General features: G+C 38.9%; 1 protein-coding gene across 2 annotated transcripts in view; it reads right to left on the bottom strand.

The window, feature by feature from the left end:
- The window catches only part of CDIN1 (CDAN1 interacting nuclease 1), a 280,480-nt gene that overhangs the window by 68,496 nt on the left and 186,221 nt on the right, over positions 1-25,763 (bottom strand). Inside the window, exon 11 of one of the 2 annotated variants that reach the window (XM_058541178.1) lies at positions 10,347-12,273. The exons of the other annotated variant lie outside the window; for it this stretch is intronic. Within the exon in view, the coding sequence (XP_058397161.1) occupies positions 12,144-12,273 (130 nt within the window). The 3' untranslated portion in view covers positions 10,347-12,143. Of the gene's footprint in view, positions 1-10,346; positions 12,274-25,763 lie in introns of those variants that run through there. 2 annotated transcript variants of the gene reach the window in all.

Here is a 25,763-nt window from a genome sequence, read left to right as displayed (position 1 = left end):
AATAATCGTAAGAGGGCTGGAAAGTGAGTCTCCTGTACATTCAAGAAGTCAAGGAGAATTGGAATATTGGTGAGTACCAGTAATGTTTATCACATTTTCTAAAATGGCATAAAAGATAAATTATAACCACATTATATAAATTAGAGACATTTTGAGACAGTTTTATTACTTACTTGCTGGGAAAACTTGGACAAGTTACTTAACTTCCGTGAACCTCAGTGACCCCATCTGGACAAGGGGTAATAGTGATAACTAACATTTATCGAGTGTTTACTGGAAGCCAGGTCCTGTTATAAGTACTCGACATATATCAAATGCTTTACTATTTACATCTCATATGCAGGAGGAACATATTATCGCCATTGTTACTGATGAGGCCATCAGGGCACCATGAGGATAGGGAACTTGCTGACCCAGACAGACTGTGAGAGCCGGTTCTGTGATCAGAACCCAGGCGTCTGGTGCCAGGGCTCCTGGGCTTCATGACTAGGCTCTATCTACCTCCTCTTTCGTAGGTAAGCATATCTGTTTGCATTAGATGCATATTAAGTTCCCAGCACAGTAGGCAAGTCCTTGTCATTATAGCATTTTAGACATACTGCCAAAGATAGAAAGGAAATTTGGCTACTGTATTCATTTGAATAATTCAGTGAAAATGGTGTTGTTTTGTTGTGGGGTGGGGAGTGGAGAGGAAGGTGGGAAGGGTTATCCCAAAATGATTGTATATCTGGCCAAGGGTTTCTAACCACAGTTCTTTAAGGGGGCCCTTTGCTCTCTATAACTCGTTTTCCATTCTGATCTCAGTACTAATAATGATGTCCCTGGAGGCTTCAGTTCTGGCAGAGACACATGACAGATTTTCACAGAGTTCTACTGTATAACGTATTTGATGGGGGTGCTGCATAATAAATTGATGGGTTTTTCTCCTCTCTGAGGGGACGTAGTTTCCATCCTAGCCCTCTTAGAGTTTCATATTGCTTAGGGATCAGTGTTTCTGGGTATGTCTTAAGCAATCAGTAACTTTGTTAGACTTTTTAAACAAATCTTTCCTGCAGTACAGTATAAGAAATTACTGACCTGGGCTCAGTGGCTCTGCTACTTCCGGTTCTGGTGGTTTTTTTTTTAGTCTTTTCCTCATGGTCACAAGGCGACTACTGCAGTTCCAACCATCCCATCCTTATATCAAAAGGAAGGAGAGAACAGAAAATGGCTTTCCTTTCAATAGGGAAGAAAAGTTTTCTTTGAAACCTCACAATAGGTGTTTCCTTATGGCTCACTGGCTATAATGGTGTTGCAGGCTCATCATTGGACCAGTGCCCCTGTGCTGTGATAAAGCATCTTCCTCCCATTCCTGATAAAAATTGTATTCTGTTAGAAAGGATGAAGGGGTGTGTATGTGTGTGTGTGTGTGGTTTGTGTAGACGATACACTGGGTTTGCCATATATTCTTTCTTTCTCCTGCAGGCACCCAGGAGAAGATCACTCCCTATATGGATTTTCATTTTGAGGGCCTATTAGCTGCTCTGGAACTGACCCCAGAGCCCTCCTAGGGTGGCAACATTGACTCTCCACCCTAGATGGGAAGGGCCAATCTGGCTGTCTCTGGTGAGCCTCCAATTCCAGGATATGGGGAGTTGTGGTTCCCACAGTAACTAAGATGCTTTTTCTCATCACATCTCCAACTCTATCAACAAATGCTTATGTGCTAGAAGAATGAACGGACTATTTTGGTGACTCTGTAATTTCACTTCAACATATTGCAAACCCAGATCCATTTTAGGTAATAATCAGATCAAGCCATTTCAGGAGAGTTTGTGTCAAGCTTCACATTTTTAACAAGATATGATGTCAAATTGAGTCCAATGCAAATTAATTTGAAAATTTCAAATTTAGTTAATGAAAGCACCTGGATTAGCTTTAGACCACACAGCCTGCCACACTAAAATGGCCCATGGCAAAGTTATTCTCAAGGGCTGTCACTTCTGTTCTGCCAAACTTTTACCATTTGTGAGTATAACGAGATGGTATTTTTGCTCTTCGATTCTCCCTTTCGTAATTTATGCAACACATCGTCAAGAGAAGGGGCCACTGAAGGCACCAGGAAACTTCACAAAGCACACTATCAGTTTCCTTTCACTTGTTCTTACTCCACAATTGAGGTTGGAGGTGTGGAGGGAGCATTCCCAGGGGATCCTACTGGCTCGCTGCAGTTTGATCTCTTTGTCTCCCAGTGTTCCATGCGATACTTCTAACAGACTACGAAAAGACATTCTCTGGGTGTTGATCATAGGCCAGTCTGGGCAACTGATACTACAATTTAATTTTCATGATGGGGTGGACACACATTTTAATACTTATTTTTAAAATTATTTTTCAGTTTCCAGAAAACATATAGTATGGAAAGAGAACTCACTCTTTTCAGAATAAGTATTGTTCCAAATTTCCTTTAATGTTGTAAAGTAAATAAATAAGCAACTTCTATGAGAAGCATAGCTCAGTTAGTTAACTCCTCTGCATACAGACAAAAGAGCGCTCACCCACTGGCAGGGGGGTTGTAAAGTGTAGTTAATTGTTTGCAAAATGCTCTCAAGCTCCCAGATGTAAGGAGCCACAATTTTCCGTGCCCAGCATTCTTGTTACTCTAGAATCTGCCTCCAACATCAAGGAAGACTGGCCTGTTTTGAGAGGGGAGCATCAGTACTTGTTCAACTGTTTAAACACTGTTCATCTCGCCCGTGATCTAATGAGGTTTATGTTTAGGGGTGGCACCCGGCAAAAGTCATGTCTTTAAAAAGCTGCCACCAATAGTGTCACAATCATCAATCAGAGGAAGAATCCATGAACAAACTAGTTTTTTCCCCAAATTCCTTTTGCTTTGCTTTTTTTGTCTTTTCAAAGATTGAATTCAAATAGCACTTTATGCTTTCTTTCATTGAATTAACAATGGCCTGGAGAAGGTATTTCAATCCCCTTAAAGAAACCTTTTATATTATGACAAACTAGTGAATTTTTGGAGGCTCATCTGGTGCAGGGCAGATTTGGGCTGTCAGTCAGATGTGTAAGTGCTGGCTGGTTCCTGTGCTGCGCCACCGCTGCTGAAGTTGTATTTATGGCAAAGGCTATGGTCACTATCAAAAGAAACACGGGCTCATGGCCGCTGAGCTCCTCCTCCCAGCAGAGGAATGTTAAACTAGACATTTGTCTGTGAAAACAATCAACTAAACACATGCCCACTCTCAAAGGAGGGTCTTGTACTGCCTGTCTCTAAACTTTTGGAAACATAGCTTTTTAAAATAAGCTTTAGAAAAAGCCTTAAGCCAAGATATCCACCTTACACTGATTTCTACATTAACATAGAAAATCACACATTTTTAGTGGTGTATATTGCTCATTAAATGGATCCTTCCATGGTAGTAGTAATATTATTAATAATTATATAATGTATAATGCAACTATAATATATGATGCTAATTTTATTAGTGCTGTGATTTATGATGTATTAAGCACTAATCTTATTTAATCCTCGTAATAATCCCATGTGATAGGTATTATTTAGATTTTACAAATTAAGAAACTGAAGCTTTTAGGGAGTTCAAAGTAGGTGGAGAGGCAGAGATTCCAGCCCATTGTCAAAGCGTGTATAATTCACCAGCCTCTACTGGCTACAGTTCTAGAATATTCTATGCTAATCATTTTTGGTGATTATCAGAAAAGTTCATGAATTATTGTTGGTTTAAATACTATCTTATCCTTACAGGCAGAGAAGATGGTAAAGACAACATCTGTGGATTTTTTTCAATGAGAGGAAAATCAAATGAAGATGTAAATTGGCCAAGGGGGAAAATGTCTTAAAAATGTTTCCAAATTCATTCTTAGTGGCACATCCTTAGGCTAAACGGCAATGTATAGAAACTGATTGCCACCAAATGATAAGGATTTTAGCTTACTAAAGCTCAAATAAAATGAGATTTCTGTCAGAACACCAGCTGATTTCTACCACAGAGATTAGGGTATCAGGTCAGGGCAAGACCAGTAAGGCTCAGAATGTTCGTTCAAAAATATACTATGACCCTTTACTCTGTAAATAGTAAACATAACTAAGGTATTGAAAATTCCTTCCAGAATAAATTATTAACCCTACGGTGGAAGGGATAGTCGACAGGAGGTTAGGAGGTACAGATTCTGGTCCTGCCTCTCATCAGCTGGCTATGTGACCTTGGACGAGTCACTTGACCTCTCCAGACTTTAATTTTTTCATCCGCACAATGACGCCTCTGGTCTCTTCCAATTCTAAAATTCTCCACGTCTATGAGTCAGACTCATCTCATCTTTGCTAATGGCTCAATTTTACTTTCCACACACCTCTTAGGGAATTGTCCAGGAACCATCTGAAAATGCAATTCAATTCTCACGTGAGTTTCTCTGCTCACTCTACACCCCCATTCTGCTGTTTTTAACCCCTTTGTCATTGGGAAACACTTTCAAGGATAGTGGGGAAGCAAGTAAGATGAAAATAATTTACCAAAAGACGGAGTTTTACATTTACATGCAATGCACCCATGTCCACTTTGCCATCTCTTTCGTTGTTCTGCTTTTCGATTCTCCTGTTATGTTGGAGTGGTTTTTTTTCATTTATTGCAAAATCCTTTTTAAAAAATTGTAGCTTTGAAAACTAAGATGGATTCTTCTCTTCAAATTGGCAATAAACAAAATATTTTTAAGACTTTTACCTACTAATTTTTCACGTGCAATGATTGTCATTATTTTAGCTGCCAGAATTAATGAACTGATACAATTAAAAGGTTTTAGGAAAATTATTTATGCCTTAATAGGAAGTATATTAATAAAAACTGCATTACCATGTAAAGCATACCAATCTCCATCATCTTGAAAATATTTTAAAACTTCTTCTTGGGAGCATATTTTAAAACAAGTATTACAAATATACAATCACTACCTTATAGAAATGCACTGTACTAAGTAGGAAATTGGTACCTAGTTGATATAAAGATCATGAAAGAGAAGGAAGGTACAGTCTGCAGCTGATCTTGAAACCTCAGCCTGATTTTACTGGGAAAACAAACCTAATATGAATTACTAAACAGATTTCAGCCCTGGACCAACACTCTGCTTGATGTTAGAGAACCAATGGAAAATGTTACTGCTTGTTTTATCACTCAGGCCCATGAACAAGGTTATGAGTTCTGTTCCAAATACTTAGAATTTATTCATACTTGCACTAAACGTGAATGGCCTAGGGCAGGAATTGAAAATATGTGGCATCTATGTGATCACTACCCACTCCAAAGACTAGTGCCCATAACTGATCATAACCCTTTTTCCTGCTGAGCTGAATCAGCCTCAGAATCCTTCTCAACAGCAGCGAATGCAACCACCATAAGCAAATAGAAAACTATTTGCTGCCCGTAGTCTAGAATTAAAATATCTTATTCAAAGCCTCATAGGTTTCTCTCTTTCTTTATTATACTGTATTGTCTTTTCTGAAATTTTCAAATCTTTTGTTTTCATTTTGACAAGTAATTATTTTTCAAGACTGACCTTTTATTGCATAATTTTAAATTCTCCTCAGTACCTCAAACACTTCTAAATACACTTTAGGCACTCAATAAATATTTGTGCTTGAATACTCTAAATGCTAGAAATATAAGACAGAAATATACATGCAGCCAGAGAGGACCCGGTCTCAGGAATACCTGTACTGGGTGTCAGTTCTTTCCAGAAACTCATGCACCAAACAGGCCCAACCAATTAAGCTCTGGGAAACCAACAAAGAAAAAACGTGGAAGTTCCAGTTCCTTTTGTGTTACGTTTCCAAAATATGAGGAAATATGCCAAATGCCTTTGGCTTTCAAATGATAACATACTCTGAATTAATGACTAACGGGGAAATGCCCCCTGAGCAGCTCATGGATAGTGTCTCTCCAAAGTCAGAGCCTGTTGGCAAATGACCAAAGAACTCTTCTCTCCTGAGCCAGCCTGCCACTTACATGGCCAGGAAGCACTTTGCCACCAACTCAGCATTATAAAAGTGAGCAAATAAAATCACCATTTGCAGTTAATCTAATAACTCCACTGAAGATCCCCAAATTTGTGTTTGAAACACATTTGATTTGGGGCCTTGACTTGAGTTTTGGGGAATATATTTCTTAAATAGAAATAAAGATAAATATAAAAATAGTAAGATTAATAACAAATAAAAAAGACAAAGATAAGCCTTGAGACTTCTTTAAAAAAAAAGAGAAACAACGGTAAGATTTTTAAATGTTCCAGTTTATTTAGTAATATGTTGCATAAACAATAATGTACTAAGGCTAACTTTAAGGCAAATGCAACGATATTACATGAAATCCCCTTAAAACTAAATACACATCCTAAAATAACTCTGGTGGATGAATCTGCTTTATTTCAGATTTTAAGGGTTTCTAAAGTACTTAATTCTTTAACTAACATCAACATATATGATGCTTTCCTCTGATTCCAGTAAATACACCCGTTTTTCAGCTGAATAAAATAAGAAACAGTTAGGACCGGCCCGTGGCTTAGCGGTTAAGTGCGTGTGCTCCGCTACTGGCGGCCCGGGTTCGGATCCTGGGCATGCACCGACGCACCGCTTCTCTGGCCATGCTGAGGCCACGTCCCACATACAGCAACTAGAAGGATGTGCAACTCTGACATACAACTATCTACTGGGGCTTTGGGGAAAAAAAGGAGGATTGGCAATAAATGTTAGCTCAGAGCTGGTCTTCCTCAGCAAAAAGAGGAGGATTAGCACGGATGTTAGCTCAGGGCTGATCTTCCTCGCAAAAAAAAATAAAAAAATAAGAAACAGTTAAAAGGTTCCAATTATTTCTTTAATGTAAGTGAGAACATATTTAATAGAGATTTAACAGTCATTCATTTGTTCATTCAACATTTACTGAACGCCTGTTCTGTGCCAGAATCTCTGTTAGCTATTGGGGGATAGAGCAGTGACCAAGATAAATACAGTTTCTGCTCTATGGAGCTTCCAATCTAGTCAGAAATCTTGCCATTAAGCAACTACAGAAAGAAAGAAGTCAACAGTTGAGATAAATGTGGCACAATCAAATAAACAGTGCTTACATCTTTCAGTTTATTGATAAAACTATGGTTTCCTGCAGAGGTTGTTTTGATTATCTAAACTTTGATTTGCTCTATAAAAGAAATTTCAATTAAAATTTTAAAAATATAGAAAGTCTACTACAGACACACTAAATTGTTATTTCTGAGTGTATCTGTGTTGAATGTAAAAATGACAAAGGCATTTTTTTTTAAAGAAAAAATTGCTAGTTATTCTAGACATACCTTTAACCAAAGCATTTTCCAGTGGAATTCATGACTGCTTTAGGTCAACGGTCATTGGCTTCGTGTGCAGCCCTCAATTAAACTCTGGACTTCAATTGTTAGTACTTAATTGACTTGGTGATATTTCATGACGGCATTTCAAAATGACCTTCCTTTTAAAAGATAAAAATTACCCTTACTTAGTACCTTGGGTCTCTGGCTGAGAGTGACATTGTGGCAGCAATCCCACACTAGTTTTATAGATGGTTGGGCCTAGAACTTGCTGAGCTTTGCTATCACTGGGGTTCTTCCCATCATCTTTGCCTATGATAAGAGACGGCTCCGGATAAATTCAAGTGATGAGGGAAAAGGGGTGAAAAACTCAATATATCTGTTGCCATGATTATTACTAAAATGCCAAATAAATCCACTGATATCCATTTTATTCTAAGTACAGGGGATTAGATAGTCTTAAGTACCTTGAGTATCACAATTAAATATTGTCAAATTATGCTTATTTTAAAATGGTACTACAGTATCTTTTCCTTACATTACAAGTGACTCCAAGTGTTTAGTTGTGAACTGGATGAAAACTTAAATCCCCTTTACTTGTGCATGAAACAACAATAAGAACAAGTTGGATTTGTTTAACTAATGAGTTGGATTTTATGTAAAGTAGGTATGACACTGAGATCAAACTTTGCTATGTTGACTGAATCGAATTAAGCCATCAAATGAGCATTTCCCCTTCCCTTGTATTGGGGAAAAGTTTTGAACGTTTTTTTGAAGTACTTTGATCAAGCTTTGAAATCATTTTAGTGGATTACTATTGTATGAAAACTGTAATTTATAGTGCTTGACCTAAGCAGCTCTTTGTCTCACAGCCATGTTCAAAACAATGGCAGGAAAGTGAAAAACACAAGGGGAACCCAAGCTATTCTGGTTATTATTTAATTCATAATTCCATCTTCCTTATTTAATCTTTGGAATCCAGGCATGTTCTTAGTAAAACATGTTCAGACCATGTTAATTATAAATAGGAAGGGTAGTTTTGGGTGGTCCAATTAGATGGTCCAAGCTTTGTCACTGTGACCCTTCCTTAATCTAAGAGTGACTTCACAGACAGGTTCAGAGAGGTGCTTCTCTATAAATGGTGACATTGCAGGCAAACTCCCATTGTTTGCCTTAATTTCCTCTCCAGTTAAGCTTGCTTTGTTCCTTACCCCTAATAGAGAATGTGCCAACTGGGCGATTTTCTCCTTCCATCCTTGTCATAAAATAGTTATACATCGAGGCAACTTGTTCTCATCAGATCACATGGAAAATGGCAGGCTACCCCCAAGAAGAACAAGCTAGGAGTGTTTCTCTACCTAAATCATACAGCCGTCTTACTATTTTAATTCATAATCAGCTGAACAACACTCAGGCTGAAAGCAGCTGTAAACCTCACATGTTCTATTGGCTCCTTTTGCTAAAACATTTGCTGATGGCATAAACCTCCTACCATATTTGACCCTGTAAAATCTTATTATCTTAGTTAAAAGTTTTATGCTCCTTCAGGTACCACACATGCCCTTGAACATTCTGGCACGAGGAGGATGCTGAAGTGTGCTTCTCCCCAAAGAGATTAGCTCAATTGCTCCCCACCAACCCCTATCCTGAAGACACATGGATTAGAATTTAGATGGGATGCATTTTGATCCTGGGATCATTTTCTAGAGAGAAAAAGAGCCAAGAAGTAGTGAGAAAGTGCAGAATACATATGCATGTGGAAGGAAACTGGCGAAGGCTAGTGAGGGGGAAGATGACCAGGAAGAGGTGGGAAACAGCATATGAAAGCAGTAAAGATTTAATTCACTTGAAACACCAGGTCTGTAGCAAGGAGCAGGGTAAAAAGAGCAGACATCTAAGGTATCTTGGTTCCAGAGAGGAAGAGAAACAATGGGTGTAGCTCCTCAGTGAGAGGCGAGTGAATTAACTGTTCACTTGGGTGCTGGGCATTAATTAGTGTGGCCCATCAGGGGCCATTTAGCGGATTACCTCATCCAGGGCTCCAAGCAATCCATCGGCGGCTTGTATGAGTTAATGCCCCCCCCAAAGACCAACAATTTATCATCTTTTCCAGCGTGGAATCAAGCCTTGCCAATAATGAGCAGGCACACACACCTATGGTTAAAAGAAAATTATTTCCCTTGGAGATCCAGCTTTCTACTTTGGACCCCTGAGCCTTCCCTTTTAAACACAATTTCGGGAGTGTTTAGAAGAGTTGATATATACCTCACTATAAGGCAAAAGAAAAGAAAGGGTACTTACGATTTTTTTTGGCGGGGGGAGTAGGGATGGGGGTGGAAAGGAGTCAATGAAGTCACCTTAACTATCAGTGCTGGATCAGCTTTGCTCTGAGCTGATCCTCGCCATGCTTCAAACAGGGCCCGTTATTTGTTTGTGAGAGCAGATGCTTGGCAAGTCTATATATGCCAGAGAGAACATCATTTAGTTTTATGTTTTCCACACACTCCTGCATTCTGGGTTGGCATAATTCATTAGCACAGTTTGCAGAACGTGCCATAAAACAAGATTTGGCTTTAATGTTCATGTTCTAATGACGACAGCAATAAAAAAAGTTGTCATCCCATGTCTACTCTCCAGGGCTGATGTTTATATTGTCTAAGCTGAAAAAACACACAAGTAAACAACACATATAGATATAACACAGATATGAATTTCGAACATAAAAGAAAACGAATAAAGAGGCTTTAAGCTTCCAACTTGGGAACATTATTCCCTTCCCCCCACACCCTTCCAACTGAAAAGCAGTAGATATAATGATCACATTAGTTTTTATGTGGCAAAAAGCTTATTTTTGAATAACTTGTGACCTTATCACAGTATGTACAGTTTACTGCTGATTTCTTTTCCATTTTTGAGGGCCAAATTTTAAAACCTCGTTCATAAAGAGGAGGTGGGGTCTTTGCCAGAGAACACCGATACCTTCTCAGAACACACTATGCCAGGGCACCAGGGAGAAGAAGGAATGGGAAATGCAAGCACCTCTTTTATTTTTTAATTTATTTGTACACTCTCATCATAAATTTAACGTCAAACAAACCAATCCTTGACAAGGGTTTAACAAGGTTTTCAACATCTGTGCAGATAAATGTCATTTATTCCAAAAGAAGAAAAAGCAGTTTAGAGCATGCCATCAAAGCTGCTTTTAACAACAGTTTTGTTTAAAATGTGTGTGTATCAAGACAATAGCAGCAGTTTCAAATCGTTCTGTTTCACTCACAAAACCTGCATGATGAATTTTACACTGAAACAGAAGTTCGCCTGATGCCTCCTTACCACTTCATCTTCTTCCTCTTTCTTTTTTGTTTAATGTAACCCACAACAGAGTTAAAATCCACACATTTGGACCTGACATGTTTATGTCCTTCAAAAGGAAAGGCAGCAGGCAGACTTTTGCAAACTTTCTTAGGTACAAAATGAACTGAAGTACTAATGGCATATCTAGTCTTTTGAAAGAACCAAGTAATGTATATAACCTAAATATGTTTGTAAAACTTGTATTTTTATTGATATTTCCAAACTCGCTTATTCAACATGATAAAAGTTATTATGTTTTGTCAACACGGGGGGCAAATATTTTACTCAATACATTTTGGGTATACATTAATCTTGAACTTCCAAAAAGACAGACATAATGAATTTATTGATGTTTTGCTTTAGATTGAAATTTTATTTGCAACATAAAAGTGAATAAATTAAAGTGAACAAATACAAAATCTCCTTTATTTTGCTTATTTGAAAATCATCCTAGGTTTATTTCAGGTACACTTAATTCATTCAAAGCTGAATACTTCCTGTGCCTAAATTATTTGAGTGTTATGTAATTACGTGGTATAAAATGCAGATTCAAAGCAGTGTACAGAATGTGCTTTTAACAAATTTTCTCCTAAAAATACTGACTACCATACATACTGACAACTAGCCATGTTTAGAGATAAACTCTCATCAATGCTGGCACTGAGCTTCAATCGTCCCCCTTCAGCCCCCAGTCTGAAGAAAAAGTGTGGTTTCCAGACACACTGTAACTAATACTTTTAAATGAGATAAGTGGAAAATGTTTGGTGTTCAAATAAGTATTATAAAAAGAGGAAATTCTCATCAAGTATATTTTTTCAGCTTGGCTCAATGCCATATTAGTCAGGAAGCCGTAAAGACTGGACAAAACAAGCATGCAGCACAGGCCACCATCAGGGTCTACTTGGAGCCCCGCAGGTGAGAGAGAAAATTTAGTTTCAGCCTTTACGTCTTCAGCTTTGCTAGGATTGTGCTAGATTATTCCATGACGGTAATGCAACCCTGGGTATCTGTGAGTCCACATGAAGAGAAAGGAGGAGGGAGAGAGAATGAATGGAGGCTTAGAGACAAAATAAGAGGGTGATTCGGTAACTGGGAGGAGAATTGAAAAATCACACCTTTCAGTCTCCACATTTTTTCTTTTGTTCAGTATACAAGGAGAAACCATCCGGAAGGAAGAAAGATTATGGATATCTATAAACTAACTGTTTGACAGAGACAGAAATGCTGATAATGAGTGGGTTGTGTCTGTAGTTCTTGGCTGTTCACATCAGCAAAGGATGAAGGAAAACAGAAACTCTTGATATGTTTGTCTAAAGAGGCAGTGGCGTGAGCCCAGGCTGCCAGAGTTCAGCTGAAGTTCAGGGCAGATGTTGCCAGGAGTTTACACTGCAGGAAAGTAAAATTGCTTCCGGATTCACCTTTTCCTCCCAGCTTCTCTTCTAGGATCATCAGGGTCAAGCTACGCTATGGCACAAGGTGACAATGTCCGTGGGGAAACAGGCTTTGAGCAGGATGCCCCTCTCCCGGTTACAGTCCAGCTCCTGGATAAATCCGTACCAATAGATGACTAAGCCCGGCCCAAATCTGCAAAAACACGAGCAAATAACATACACATACAGCATCAATATAGTTCCAGAAAAAGGTAATCTTTGAAGCACTGATAAGATGATTAAATGACTTTATTGCACAAAGTTTTTGTTCGGTTGCTATGATAATGACTGAAAGTAGCTGAACTTATAGCAAAGAGTTTTTTTTTGGTGAGGAAGATTCACTCTGAGCTAACATCTGTGCTGATCTTCCTCTATTTTGTATATGGGTCACTGCCACAGCATGGCTTGATGAATGGTGCAGGTCTGTGCCCAGGATCCAAACCTGCGAACCTGGGCTGCCTAAGCGGAGCTTGCCACACTTAACCACTATGCCACCGGGCTGGCCCCCCAAAAAGCTTATTTAATACAAGTGTTGCCATGTTGGACAGAATTGTTACCTTTCTTTCAAGGAACCTGAAGTATTTCAGATTCACGCACTACCCTAATTACCTCTCACAGCAGGTGTTAGGAGCTCAGGCTAATGTGACAACTTAGCTGATGAAGGATAAAACCAGAATTGAAACAGTGATGAGCTGGGGAGTGTAGGCTTGAAATTTCAGTATCTTAACATTTAGAGGTATTCTTTTAAAAATTAAAGTTACCTATTTTCAACTAAGGAAAAAGACAAGAATGTTTGAAAAATAATTTTAACAATGGAACAGCTCAGGGTCCTCTTCTGGCTATCATGCTCCATTCACATATCAACAGGGCCAGAAGTCCCTTCTCTCATCCATTCTTTCTAGTTTAAAAAAAAAAATCCAGATGACAACTAGGATCCCTCAAAGAGAGCTTCTCCCCGACCCTTTACTCTCTGCACTACAACTTCTCTCTGTGCAAGCACAGCACGAAATTTGGTCACAGGTTCTTATCATGAAAATGAGAAATAATGTCACACAGATTTGTGAAAACGTATAGACAGATGCAGGCTTCAATTTAAACTCAATATTTCTGAATTGTGCCTCCGCAAATCTCCAGTTTGGTTAGCAGCAGACTCAGGAAGTAGTCCTAGAGACGACTTCACCCGTCAGGAAGTTGAGACCTCGAGGCTGGGTTCATAAAGATGTAATCACTATCAATCACTGTGCACACAGAGATGTTTTGCACATCAGTTTCACGTTTTTCCTACCGAGAGTACTTAATTAAAGGGCGGCGCTACTTTTGGTGTCATGTTGCAGGAATTTTACAGTGAAATCATAAATTACGAATGTTGGGTGAGTAAAAGGATGTCTAAAAACAGAACTGCTTTCTGTATTCTGACATTACAGCAGGCTGAACCTCGCTGGGCCAAAACACTTCTTCCTTCCATGATTTATTGTATGCTGTAGTGTACTTGCCAAAACTAACAGTACAGGATGGGCTGCGAGATATTGTATGCACAGGAACAAGTTCAACTAGATGTCATGGAATGGTTTATTTGGGGAGTCACATCAGTAGGGTAGCCAAGTTGTATGCAAGATTAATTAAAACTTTTGGCATCCCCTCCACATAGGGACAGAACCATGACACGGCAAGTCATCAGCTGAACTTGTTGTAGGGGGCGCAGGAGCTGTATATGAGATGCCTCGGAGCCCAGGCCCTGTGACATTTACCTGAATTCAGGGCTGGCTGCAAATGCTCTCTTCTTCCTCGATATCTCTGAGGAAGAGTTCCCTTTGCAGTCAGAAGGGTCAGAGACCTGTGGTACAGGACGTGCGGGGCCCCAGCGCTTAAATGCACGCAAAGTGAAGCTCACACCTGGGCAAGATCTTGCTTCCATTTAACTGAGGGTTTCTTAGTAACTTTTATTTACAATGGTCTGCAACTCAACATACACCACTTGGTAACTTTATTTTACAAAGAGCTCTGTGATTAGTATTGAATGATCTCAGATTTCTCAAAACAAATCTGGCTAGAGTAGGAAGACCTGCAATTTTGAGGAGCATGTCTGAGAAGCCTCAAACCTTCCCATCAGTGAAGCAGCCCTGAGTCACCCTTGACAGACCTCACGTTCAACTCAACACATTCCTCCATTTTATTACGCAGCCATTCTGGAGGGCATGATGTTCTTTAGAAAGGCACTAATATTTTTACAAAGGAAGGAAAAAAATAAGATCTAACCAGTCATGGAAAAGAACAAAAGAATATATGGGGGTCATAAACAACAAGCCCAGTGTTTTAAAGATTTAATAAAACAAAAACACACATCACCAGCGCTGAGAGAGCAAGAGCAGCCTGCTCTTTCCCTGAACAGCTAAATCATAAGCCAAAGGACACGAATCATGGCAGCTCTTTATGAAAATGGCATTTTCTAGGCAGAACAGTCAGGCCGGGGAACACCTCAACGCCCAAGAAAATGGACTTGTTTCACTTGTGAGGCAACAGATGAAATCAGCAACTGGAAAAGGTTTTGTAAGATTGTGAATCTGAACATCTCATGTAGGGGTTCATGACCAGGGCTCCCCGAAGGCAGCAACACGATCTATGAACTATTTTCAGTATATGCGAGAAGTGACTCCAAATAGGGCTCTACCACCTAAGTCTTTGTTTCTTAGCTTTTGGATGTAATTATATTAACTTAGGCATACTAGCTCTCTCATGTGGCTCAAAAGCTCTGATTGACAATATGTGCTTTATTAATTAAAGACAAGGAAACACAACTTTCCTTTGTAAATGGAGATTGGTAGAGAGAGGCTTTCAAATTATGTGGTTTTTGAATGACAAAAATAATAGGGACTTTAGAGGGTGACAAGTTTGGAAATTTAATGGGAGAACAAGATCTGGCCCTATTCCTGATACCTACTTGAGTGCATTTCTGAGCTTTCTCCAATGGCTCAGGATCCAGAGTTTACCAGATGCGGGCAAGATAACCTTTCAGCACCTTATCTGTTTATGAAGAGGCTGACCACATTAAGAAACCTTACCTAATCAATTCCTTGGGTATCAAAACTAACAGAAGGGAAGTTTTGGTTGATAATTCGAAAAACCAAGTAATCCAACTCCAGCCTTTCCTTCTGAAAAGGTGTAAAACAGGGAGAAAACAGGACCTAGGAAATGTTTATGTAGGTCAAGTACACGGTTGTGGGTTGAGCGATTTCACCTTTTTGATGCCTCTTCCCATTTATTGTGGCACTACTGGACAAGAATGAGATCATTGGGAAGGCAAACATAACCTTTGTGACCAATAAAAATCAAAGTGACTGTTAACAGCGTTTGAAAGAAAACACAGTCCCTGGGTCCGAGAGAATGTGCAAAGCAGAAGGTTGGTCTGTTGCTGGGACTGCAGCCCTCCCGACCAGCCGGAGCCCCTCAGTAATGGGATGTATACGGAGATCTGAATTGATTCTGTAAACACATTTCAAGGTTGACTATAATTTTAAGGTTACTATACTCATGGTCAAGTAATAAGATCAAAGACTCCAAACGGATTTTTAAAAACTCCTGTGGAGCACAGACTGGAATGTGAGTGACTTTTGAACAAGTAATTTTGTTTGCAAATAAAATACTACCAAATTAGCAAAAATAACAAATACCTCTTGAAAAAATGGGAGGTGAAAGTCAAGAGCCATGACAGATCTGGAGGACATGAAAGACGAGCTCCTCATAAATAACAACAACCTTTAAAATGTGTTTGAAATGTGTTTCTCTGGTTCGTGCTATTTTAGAGTATTTAGAGAAATTAAATAGGATACTGTGGAATGAAAGCTGGGTATCCTTTTGTGGTTTTTGTGTGTATCTGCCTCTCAGGGATTCTCTCTCTGTTTCACCATTTGTCTCTTTGCTATACTGTGACCCTCTTGAGGGCAAAGACCACGTTTTATTTATATTCATGTCCTTCAGGCCCAGCACAGTGCCTGGTACATGACAGATACTCTCAAGGACAAGATGGAGAACACAGAATTAGTAATAATAGGATCAGACAGCTTTGTTCTGGGTACCAAATCAGTGGCAGTCTAGAGCTAGGCATGCTGGCAGGACTCGGCCATTGCCATGGATCGGCATTTTTATCAGTGATCAGGATGGGCACTCTAATGGTATACTTACAGATCATAGCGCTAGTAATAATAACAGTTACAACCATATTAATTTCAACACTTTCATAGCACTTACTATGTGCTAGACACTGTTCTACGCACTTTACACACATTGACCCATTTAGTTCTCAGGTCAACTCCATGAGGTAGGTACACTTATTGTTCCCATTCTACAAATGAGGAAACCGAGGCACAGCGCTATTAAGTATCTTACCAAAGGTCTCATAGCTAAAAAGCAGAGGAACCTGTTTTGGAACTTGGGCAGTCTGGCCGTAGGCATCTGTGACTGTCTCACTACAGTGCAGTGATCAGTCTACTAAGCTGGGTGACACAGTATCAGACTTGAACCAGAAAGAGGGAGGAATGCCCTCTGCACTGGTTAGACTAAGCCTAGAGTGTTTGGGAGGGTTCTGGTGTCATATTTTACAGGGAATATCTCTAGTCTGGAACTAATCCAGAGGAGAACTCTAGGATATTTGAGGAACTGTTAGAGTAACAAAGTATGTGTGATCTAGAAATGAGCACTGACGGTAGCAATATGCTCATTCATCATCTTCTGATTTTTAGGATACTCTTGGGAGAAGGGATTAGAGTCATGCTGTAGCTCTTAAGCACATAGTTAGGGAATGTTTGAAAGTAACCAAGAATCAGGTTTTGATTCAACATAAGTAACAACTACTGAGTAAGAGCTTGGAAGTGGATCTTTCCTCAATCAAACCTTCGGATGAGACCACAGACCCTGGGCCAATACCTTGAATGCAGTCTGTGAGAAATGGTGAAAAAGAGGACCCAGCAAAGCTATGCTCATATTCCTGCCCACAGAAAAAGTGAGACAACAAATATGTGTTATTTTAAGTCATTTAGTTTTGGGGTAATATATATATACACACACACACATGCACTACAGACTTAAGTAATCAAATACCATTCTTCACATATGCAGTATGGAGAGTCTTGTTGGCTATAGACTGGTTTTTTTCAGCTACACTTTTACCCAGAATTAATAGCAGAAGGGGTTACTGAATGAGATTATTAATAAGTAGCAACTCTTCTACTTATTGATAATCAATAAGTTACAAGGCAAATTACAAGACTAATCTCAGATATGAAGCACTTCTACACGAACAGAGCTTCCTGGCTCCTAACTTAGACTATACACCAATGTCCCTCCCTGCTGTATATTTAGGACACTGGGGTTACCCAAAGAGGTATGGAAATCATATATAAAATGAAGAATTATGCATGTTTTCTCCAGTTCTGCAGTTTTGGTATTAAACTTGGTTATTGGGCTTCTGAAGCTGCAAATGTCAAGGAAGTGGAGATAACGGTGTGAGAACACTGCCAGTGGAAGTGAGTGACTGCTGACAGCTAGGGAAGAGACATTTAAAAAAACCCCAGTTGTGGTAATCCAAGGCTGTTTGGAGATGGGGCAAATAGATTTTGTCAGTGTCTACAGGTGCTTAGGACAGTCCAGGAAAAATGGATGCTGGCTACATTTTGTTCAGTTAAAAATGGCAGTGCAATCTGTAAGATATTTTTAAGAAACTGTCACCAAGAATGTTTTAAAAATGGTACTCCAGTGAGTAAATTCTTTGTTTTCCAGAAAAGTTTAGCTATCCTCAGATAGTCTGTGAGGTTGTCAGATTATGAATGCTGGACAGAAATGGTATAAGTGATAAATCATGTCTTTCAGCCCAAGGTTTCCTATAACTCTGAGAAACTCAGAGGCACAGCCAGAAAATTTGGGCTCCCAAATTCAGGAAAGACTTGCTTATTCTTTCTAAACTATAAACCCCCTTCCTTGGCACACCTGTACACTATCCTATAATGCAGGAATTACTTGGATGGCATTTTTAGTTATGGAGAAAAGATATTAATTTTCTATTGTTAGACTTTTCCTTGAGGCATCTTCTTCAGAGAGAGCTGAAATAAAAGGCAGATGCAGGTACTTAGAGATTTCCAATCACACTGTTAGATATTTCGCTAAATTAGTTCTAGTGACCAATTCCCTGGTTGGTTTCCTGAAGCCCATTTAGCTTCTACGTCTCCACAGATTTCAGAGGACCCTTGAGAAGACATTATGTCTATAAAGATGCTGTCTAAATACATACAAAATCATTCCAATAACCAACAATAAAGGGGTAACTAACATTTACTGCACACTTCTTATGTGGCAGACAGTGTTTCAAGCACTTTCACATGTACAGACTAATTTGATATTCACAAACACCCTATGGGGGGGGCTATGATTATCCCCATTTTACAGACGAAAAAACTGAGGCACAAAAAGGGCCAGGCTTTGAACCCAAGCAGTCTGGCTCTACAGCTTGTGCTTGTAACCACTGCACTATATTGTGTCTCATTCTGCCTTGTATTTGCACAGCAGCTTCTAACAGTCATTCAAGTTTGAAAAATATTTACAACACTGGAAAAGAGAGACAAGCAGGGGCCTGGAAGGCAGGCGACTAATCAAATGGTCAGCATACGAGTTGGGATTCACCCGTCTACAAGGAATAATTCTTCAAGTATGAAGTCAATAGTTTCGCACTAAAAAGTTTTTTATCTAGTTACTCATTTTGATTTAAGTGTCACCACATTTAGGAAGTATACGGAAAAGCAACTTATAATTTGGGTAAAAGAAATTAAAATGATTACTTGTGAGGGAGTATATTTAAAGCACTTGACAATCAGGTGGAAGTAAGCTGGGGAATGAGAATTACAGAATCACTGCATAAAGTTCTGAGAAGAGAAATGTTTCCCACTGTGAGGGGATTCAGAAGTTATGGGGCAGAATATAAACATGAGCAAAGAGGAGTAAATCCAGAACACCGCCACAGTCTGTTCATATAACTGGAAATAAACAGCTGGAAGAAGTTATGAGGAAAACTGAGGGAAGCAACAGGTCTAAGTGAGTGTGTCAGGTGGAGATTTATTTCCCCAGAAAAGAAGCTTCAGACTTGCTAAACAGGGTTGAGACAGTGAACCCCAAAGGCCTATTTTTGCTCCTCAAATACCTCTAGTATAGAGATGTATCTTATATTTGTGGCATTAACTTGGCTTATCTATGTTTTCACCTCTATGAGAATTTACTACATATTTAAAAAAAATCAGTATGTTTTTGCACCTCTTTTAGGAATATATACGAAGGTGAATGGTGCTGGGATTCATATACTATTACACAATTTGCCTCTCGACATAGAATAAGGGAAAACTCATGAAACTGATCTAATACCTCTCTTCTCAATGAGCTGAATTACCATGATTACATAAAAAAGGATTCTCAGTGCACTAGGGTTCTACAAAATAAATCTGGATCAAGTCAATAAAACAAACAATTTTCAGTTGAAGAATGACAAGATGACTGTGGAATGATTTGATGATTTTAGTCAAGTTTCTTGTTCATGGGGGTCTTCATCAAACAGTAAAAACAAAACCTAGTTGTACTGATTTAAATCTTTGTTCCCAACCCAAATCTTTTATTTAATTTCATAACTAAATAGAAAACTCCTTCTCCAAAAAAAGAATAGCAGAGAATCATAATATATATATATATATATATATATATATATATGATTTCCTTTCTTTCTCATTTTGAGTTGCTGTGTGGGGTCTGGGATATCTTCTGAGGATGTGTGCAGACATGTGGCTGTTGGAAGTCAATTGTTTCACCATCAAAAAGACTTGCATGTGGTTTTTATGAAGAATGCATTCTCAAACATACAGTTCAGGACGAGGAGAAATATAAAACATCTTGTAATTGTTTTAAAATAAACTCTTACACTGTTTATTTAGTTTTAATCTGCGTGTAGTAGATTGGTTATGCACTTGTTAATCACTGTTGTATGTATCTCCAGACAGAGTTGTAAATAACTTTTCAGTCCAAGTGAAATACACTCGTACATGTTTATATGCAAAGTATGTGTATTTATGCCTGTGTGTAAATATGTGTACAATAATAATAGATTAGTGATCATGTAATATAGCATCATAAGGTTCTGGCACTACGGTCAATTTAATATACAATGCAAATAGTCTTTTTTGCAGTATCTAGAGATGAAATAAAAATATAACTTGGTTGTTTCATTTACCTTTTTTGGTTGGTAGGTCTGTGTTTGCAAATTGAAATGACTAAAGAAAGAGAACCCTAGTTATGAATATTCTCACTCAATTCATGGATCTTGGTTATTAAAAATCCACCTCTATCTCTTTGTAACATCAACTCACTGTCTATAATTTTGAAAAGAGAAAAGAAAAACTATATTATAAATACTGATTCACTTCAGGCCTTTATGCCATGTAGAAAATAAACAGAAAATACATTATTTTGAAGAAAATTTAAAATGTATATAAATACACAACCACAACCACCTGAAATTCCGTTTGGTGTTTACATAACTTGGCATTTTCATGTCTACATTAAATGGCCTGGTAAAGTGCTTAATTTCCACTTCACTTTGTCCTGTGTTGAATATACTTAGATGCTATACTTACAGTCTTTCCAGCCCATCATAAATCTCTCCTCAGAAGAGAAAAACTGAGATAGTTGGAATAGAAAACAAAGGCAGAAGCTATTTTGTTTTTAATCTGTTGTCTTTAATATCTGTTTTCTTGGAGAAACGCTTACTCCTGGCAGTGGGTCAGCCCTGCAGTGTTTACTTATTAAGAATCAACATACAAGCCTGCATATCCATCCCGTGTAGAGCACAAGTCACAAAAGAAAGGCCCCTCCTCTCCTTAAGTTGCTTACAACTCAAATTTTAATAATGTAGGAACAAATCTACTCACATTTTAAGTGTGAACTAGAAGTTATCAATTGAATACAAAAAATGCCAAGAGGTTCACAGTAAAATAATTAGAGCAATGACATGGTATTCCAGAAGTCTTCCTAGGAAAGGTGAGTTCTCAGCTAAGTTGCATTTATTCATATAACGGCGTTTTTAATTTTCTCCATTACACGTTCATTTTTTGATGGGGAGACTGAAGAGTGGGATTAGGGGTCCCGAGAGATAGAGAGGGACGGTGGGATCAGAAGCACATTGAGACGATATCCTTGTGAAACTGGAGGATGAGCTTAAGTACGATAGCCCGATTTTTTGTTTCAAACGAGGATACATGGAGTGGACAGTACAGATCTTCAAATGGAAAGGAGAAATACCAAACACAGTGAAAGAACCTGAAACCCTAAAAGGTCACAAAGCACCCAAGGTCATGTTTACTTTCAAAACTTTTAAGTACTAAGAGTGAAAGAACACTTCAGCGGGACCTTGGGTGCAAATCATATCTATCTAGCTAGAATTTATACCCCAGCCTTCTTCTTAAAGTTGGGGTAGTTTACAAAATTGGTTGTGTGAATTATTACGTTTTCTCAGTTATTTCCCCAGGGAAACATGCCAAAGGCAAACCCATCATTTCAGCTGATTTAGTGTTTGATGCCAGAGAATTTATAATTGATATGACAACCATAATGGATAGTGATCATCATGGTGGCAAAGCCTGGGCTGACAGTATGATAGGCCATTTTGGTGTTCGCCAGTTAGTCTACCATAGACTAGCTCTGATAAATTTTGAGGTTATTTCTGAACTCTTCATTTCCAACTTTCTGAATACCAGAAATCAGAATGTATTATGAAATAGAAAAGTTTTCCTTCTATAAATATTGCTTGTCCCAAATAGGTTTTATCATGTAGTCTTTTACTATTAGGTAGAGGGGAAATGGGGTCTCTTTTCCTTGGCTCAGTTCTCAAAAGATCACAGGGTAACCCAGAGTTCAGTCAGATGTTTATCTCAAGGCACAAAGAGATTTATGGGTTTTGAATATATAAAAGTCTGCTTAAAATAAAAAATTATCAGAATTTTCATCCTTGGCAAAGTCAAATAACTAAAGGATTAAGGCTGATACATGTTTGCCCCATAAATCTATCATTAACCAAATGTGACACAATGCTTCAGGTATGTCAGATCCCAACTTGCTCTAAGTGGGTAGTTAAAATTTTCCCTTACTCACAATAAATACTTCACGATAAGGAAAATCTCTTTGGCTAACCAACACAGTCCTCAAAAGAAATACTCTCAATTTTACAGATCCATGAAGGCAAATGCTGGAAAGGAGAGAAAAAAATTAGAAGTTAGAACTGTCTAGGTCATCAGAAAAAATGGTCAGGTGAGGGAAAACAATAAAAAATTATGGTTCTTAGAAAGAAAGAAAATATGGATAATCTGGCCTTGCAGTTATCAAACAAACACTTCTGGAATGTGAGCTCCATGAGAGCAGCTTATATCTCAGTGGCATATAGGAGTCAGCCAATAAATACTGGCTGAGCAGATGTATGAATGTCCCTGCCTCAGGAGAAGCTGTGAGCACTATAATCATTTGGTAGATGGTGCTATGGTTTAAAGCCTGGTAGGAAACATGAGTACTATTCCCTGGAAGGGACGCTATTGGTGGTTGAGGCAGCGGCTGTGAGGTGGCTAGGCACCAACTGCTAAGAAAAACTAAGTACTTGGCAACACACAGGTGGTTCTCACTTCCTTTAAATACAATCAACTGAGGTAGGCTTTTGTTTACAGTAGCTTTTATCTAGAAGATAAGGTTGTAAAGACATCAATCAAAATGAAGTACTACTGTTCCTGGCCATATCTCAGCAGGTTCATCTGTTTTATTTCTTCCTCCTTTTCCAAATGGCTTAAGGTGTTTAAGATGAGTGAAGAGACATCAAACTATTAAAGTGAACTGTATTTGCATATGACACATGGATTTGCACTCATTGAACCACAAATACTGTCCCTATGGTGCCTGGATTGTTCCCAGGTTCAGAAGGAGCCTGTGTTCCTCATTGCTTTACTTTTCAGTAACAAGTAAACTCTACAAAATGATCTTTATGCCATTTTCAACAGTGCTCCTTTAAGAAAATGAGAATCTCATGGCTTCTATATGTTGGTATGAGGCTTTTAATTCATTTATACCTTGCCTTTCCCCCAAAGAGGCATGTAGAGTAAAACAGCAAAACAGAAATAGAAAATTGAGCTCAGGAGAAGAAGAATGCAAATATTCTCATTTTATTGTTAAACTGAACTTTGAAGGTCAACTGTATGGTTACAAAACTTGAAATTTAAGCCCCAAAAGAGCCTACGTGATTTTATTTTTAAAGGCATTACTTAGTTAATGCTGGATCTGTACAATGAAGCTCCGAGCCAGCGAAGTTTCCAAGGGATGGGGAAACTGTTGAGGGAATGAAAAGGCACACTGGGCCGACTCCAGAGGACGGTCACCAACAGGGCAGTGAGGTGCGCAGAGAGGGCCTGAGTGCCACGAGCAGACAGACGCATAGGAGGGGAGTGCAACTGGCGGTCACTTGGAAATGGACCTTAATGCTAGACAAGGCTGGCAGGTGATCCTAGGCTAGATTCTGGTTGTGTTGCAGATCCGCATGGGAGAAGATATCCTATCTGTCATTGTTCAGATTTTGAGTTGCTCTTCAGTTCTGGGCTTTGTAATTCTTCTGTTTGATCCCCTACTAAATACAACTAGAGTAAGGCATTCTAGGAAATGTAACGCCCCTGCAGTTAACCCATTTCAGACTCAACTCACCTAGATTCAAAGAATACTTGATTGATTTTACTGCAGATTTATTTTCCTGGCATAGTCCTAATCTTTGGAACCGGTAGAAGATACAGATTATTTGATTATTTCTTTCAGTAAAATAATACCACTGATAATCATAATAATAAAAATAACCATAACCATAATTATAACAGCAGCTAGTACTTATGGAAAAATTACTATGTGTCAGCTACTCTTCTAAGCTCTTTGTATGCATTATCTTACTTAAAACAAAAGCCCTATGAGTAGCTAATATTAGTACTTATATTTTAATGTTCAGAAAACTACAATAAAGTTGTGCTAAACCCATCATAAAGAAGATGATGAAAACAGAATTAACACACTGAATGCTTACCATGTGCCCAGACTGTGCTACGCACTTCATATCCATTATTTCATTTAATACATGCACTGAAGTATCACTGGTGCCATTTTACAAACAGGAAGATGGAGATGTGGAGAGGCAAAGTGGCTTACTTATGCAAGGAGAAAAAGCTCACATGTGGCTGAGGTGTCAACCCGCATCCTTCACATACAGAGTTCCCTCTCTGAACAGCTATGCTACACTGCCTCACATTCTTCAGACTTCCACAAATACTTTTTCAAACCCTTAAAACATCACTCTCAAACCCCTCCCCATCCCAGTTTCAAGGTAAGGCTCCTGTATGTCTAGTTTCAATGCAAATGCTTTACTAAAGCACTCTTCCACACTGGACAAGCCCTTTCTCTTCTATAAAATGTGGAGGCGGGACAGTGTCACCTTTAATGAACCTTCCATTTTTAACTTTCTGTGTCTTAGTTCTCCATCTATAAAGCAGGTATAATAGCACTTGTATTCTAGAATTCAAGGTAGATTTGAGAATAAATAAACTTCAAAACACTTTAATTCATTGTTGCCCCATTGCAAAAACTCTGTCCAGTAATGGAATGTAATAAAGAAACCTCCCCAATCCTTCTTCCCTCCCTCCCCACAACCATGAATGGGCAGATCTCTGTCCAGAGGTCTGGAAATAAACCCACTGGGACAAAGAAGACTGATCAGTCAAGTACTAATCAAGGCAGCACAGGGAAGTACTTCACCCAGACTTACCCAGGAAGAAAACTTAAGATGAAGAACTGAGAGGTAGGAAGTGTGACTAAACTAGAGTCAAAACATTCCCTACATTTATAACTAGACTAGATGTTTCTTTGAGCCAGAAAGCAGGAAAGGTCATTTCACACAGTTGTTCCTGACTTTAAAAAAAGGTGATCAGGGTCCAGCCCGGTGGCGTAGTGGTTAAGTTCACACGCTCAGAAAACCCTGGTGATGTTAGCGATTGAAATATTATTTTAATACAGCCTCCAGTTCTTAATGACACGACACCACTGTGCCTGTTCCCACATTTAGGCTCATGACAAAGGTCACATGAGAAAGAAGAGCTGTACACACAAATTTCAGGGCAGGGTCTTGAGATTTCATTGTACCACCTTAAACACATTTCCTGTTAGATCAAGAGCATTTGGAAAAGTCTCACCAACTGTAACAGTTCATCTTGGTAATAAATGGTTTTAATATTAAAAAAAAGAGAGAGGGGCCGGCCCGGTGGCGCAAGCGGTTAAGTGCACGCGCTCCGCTGCGGCGGCCCGGGGTTCGCTGGTTCGGATCCCGGGCGCGCACCGACGCACTGCTTGGTAAGCCATGCTGTGGCGGCGTCCCATATAAAGTGGAGGAAGATGGGCACCGATGTTAGCCCAGGGCCGTCTTCCTCAGCAAAAAAAAAAAAGGAGGAGGATTGGCGGATGTTAGCTCAGGGCTGATCTCCTCACAAAAAAAAAAAAAAAAAAAGAGAGAACATAAAATGAACAAACGAGCATTTTTAACTAATATTTAAAGAC

Source organism: Diceros bicornis, chromosome 5, assembly GCF_020826845.1.
Source record: "Diceros bicornis minor isolate mBicDic1 chromosome 5, mDicBic1.mat.cur, whole genome shotgun sequence".
NCBI classification, from domain to species: Eukaryota; Metazoa; Chordata; class Mammalia; order Perissodactyla; family Rhinocerotidae; genus Diceros; species Diceros bicornis.
The sequence above is the reverse complement of the archived record's forward strand: the minus strand, read 5'-3'. Positions and strand labels throughout refer to the sequence as shown.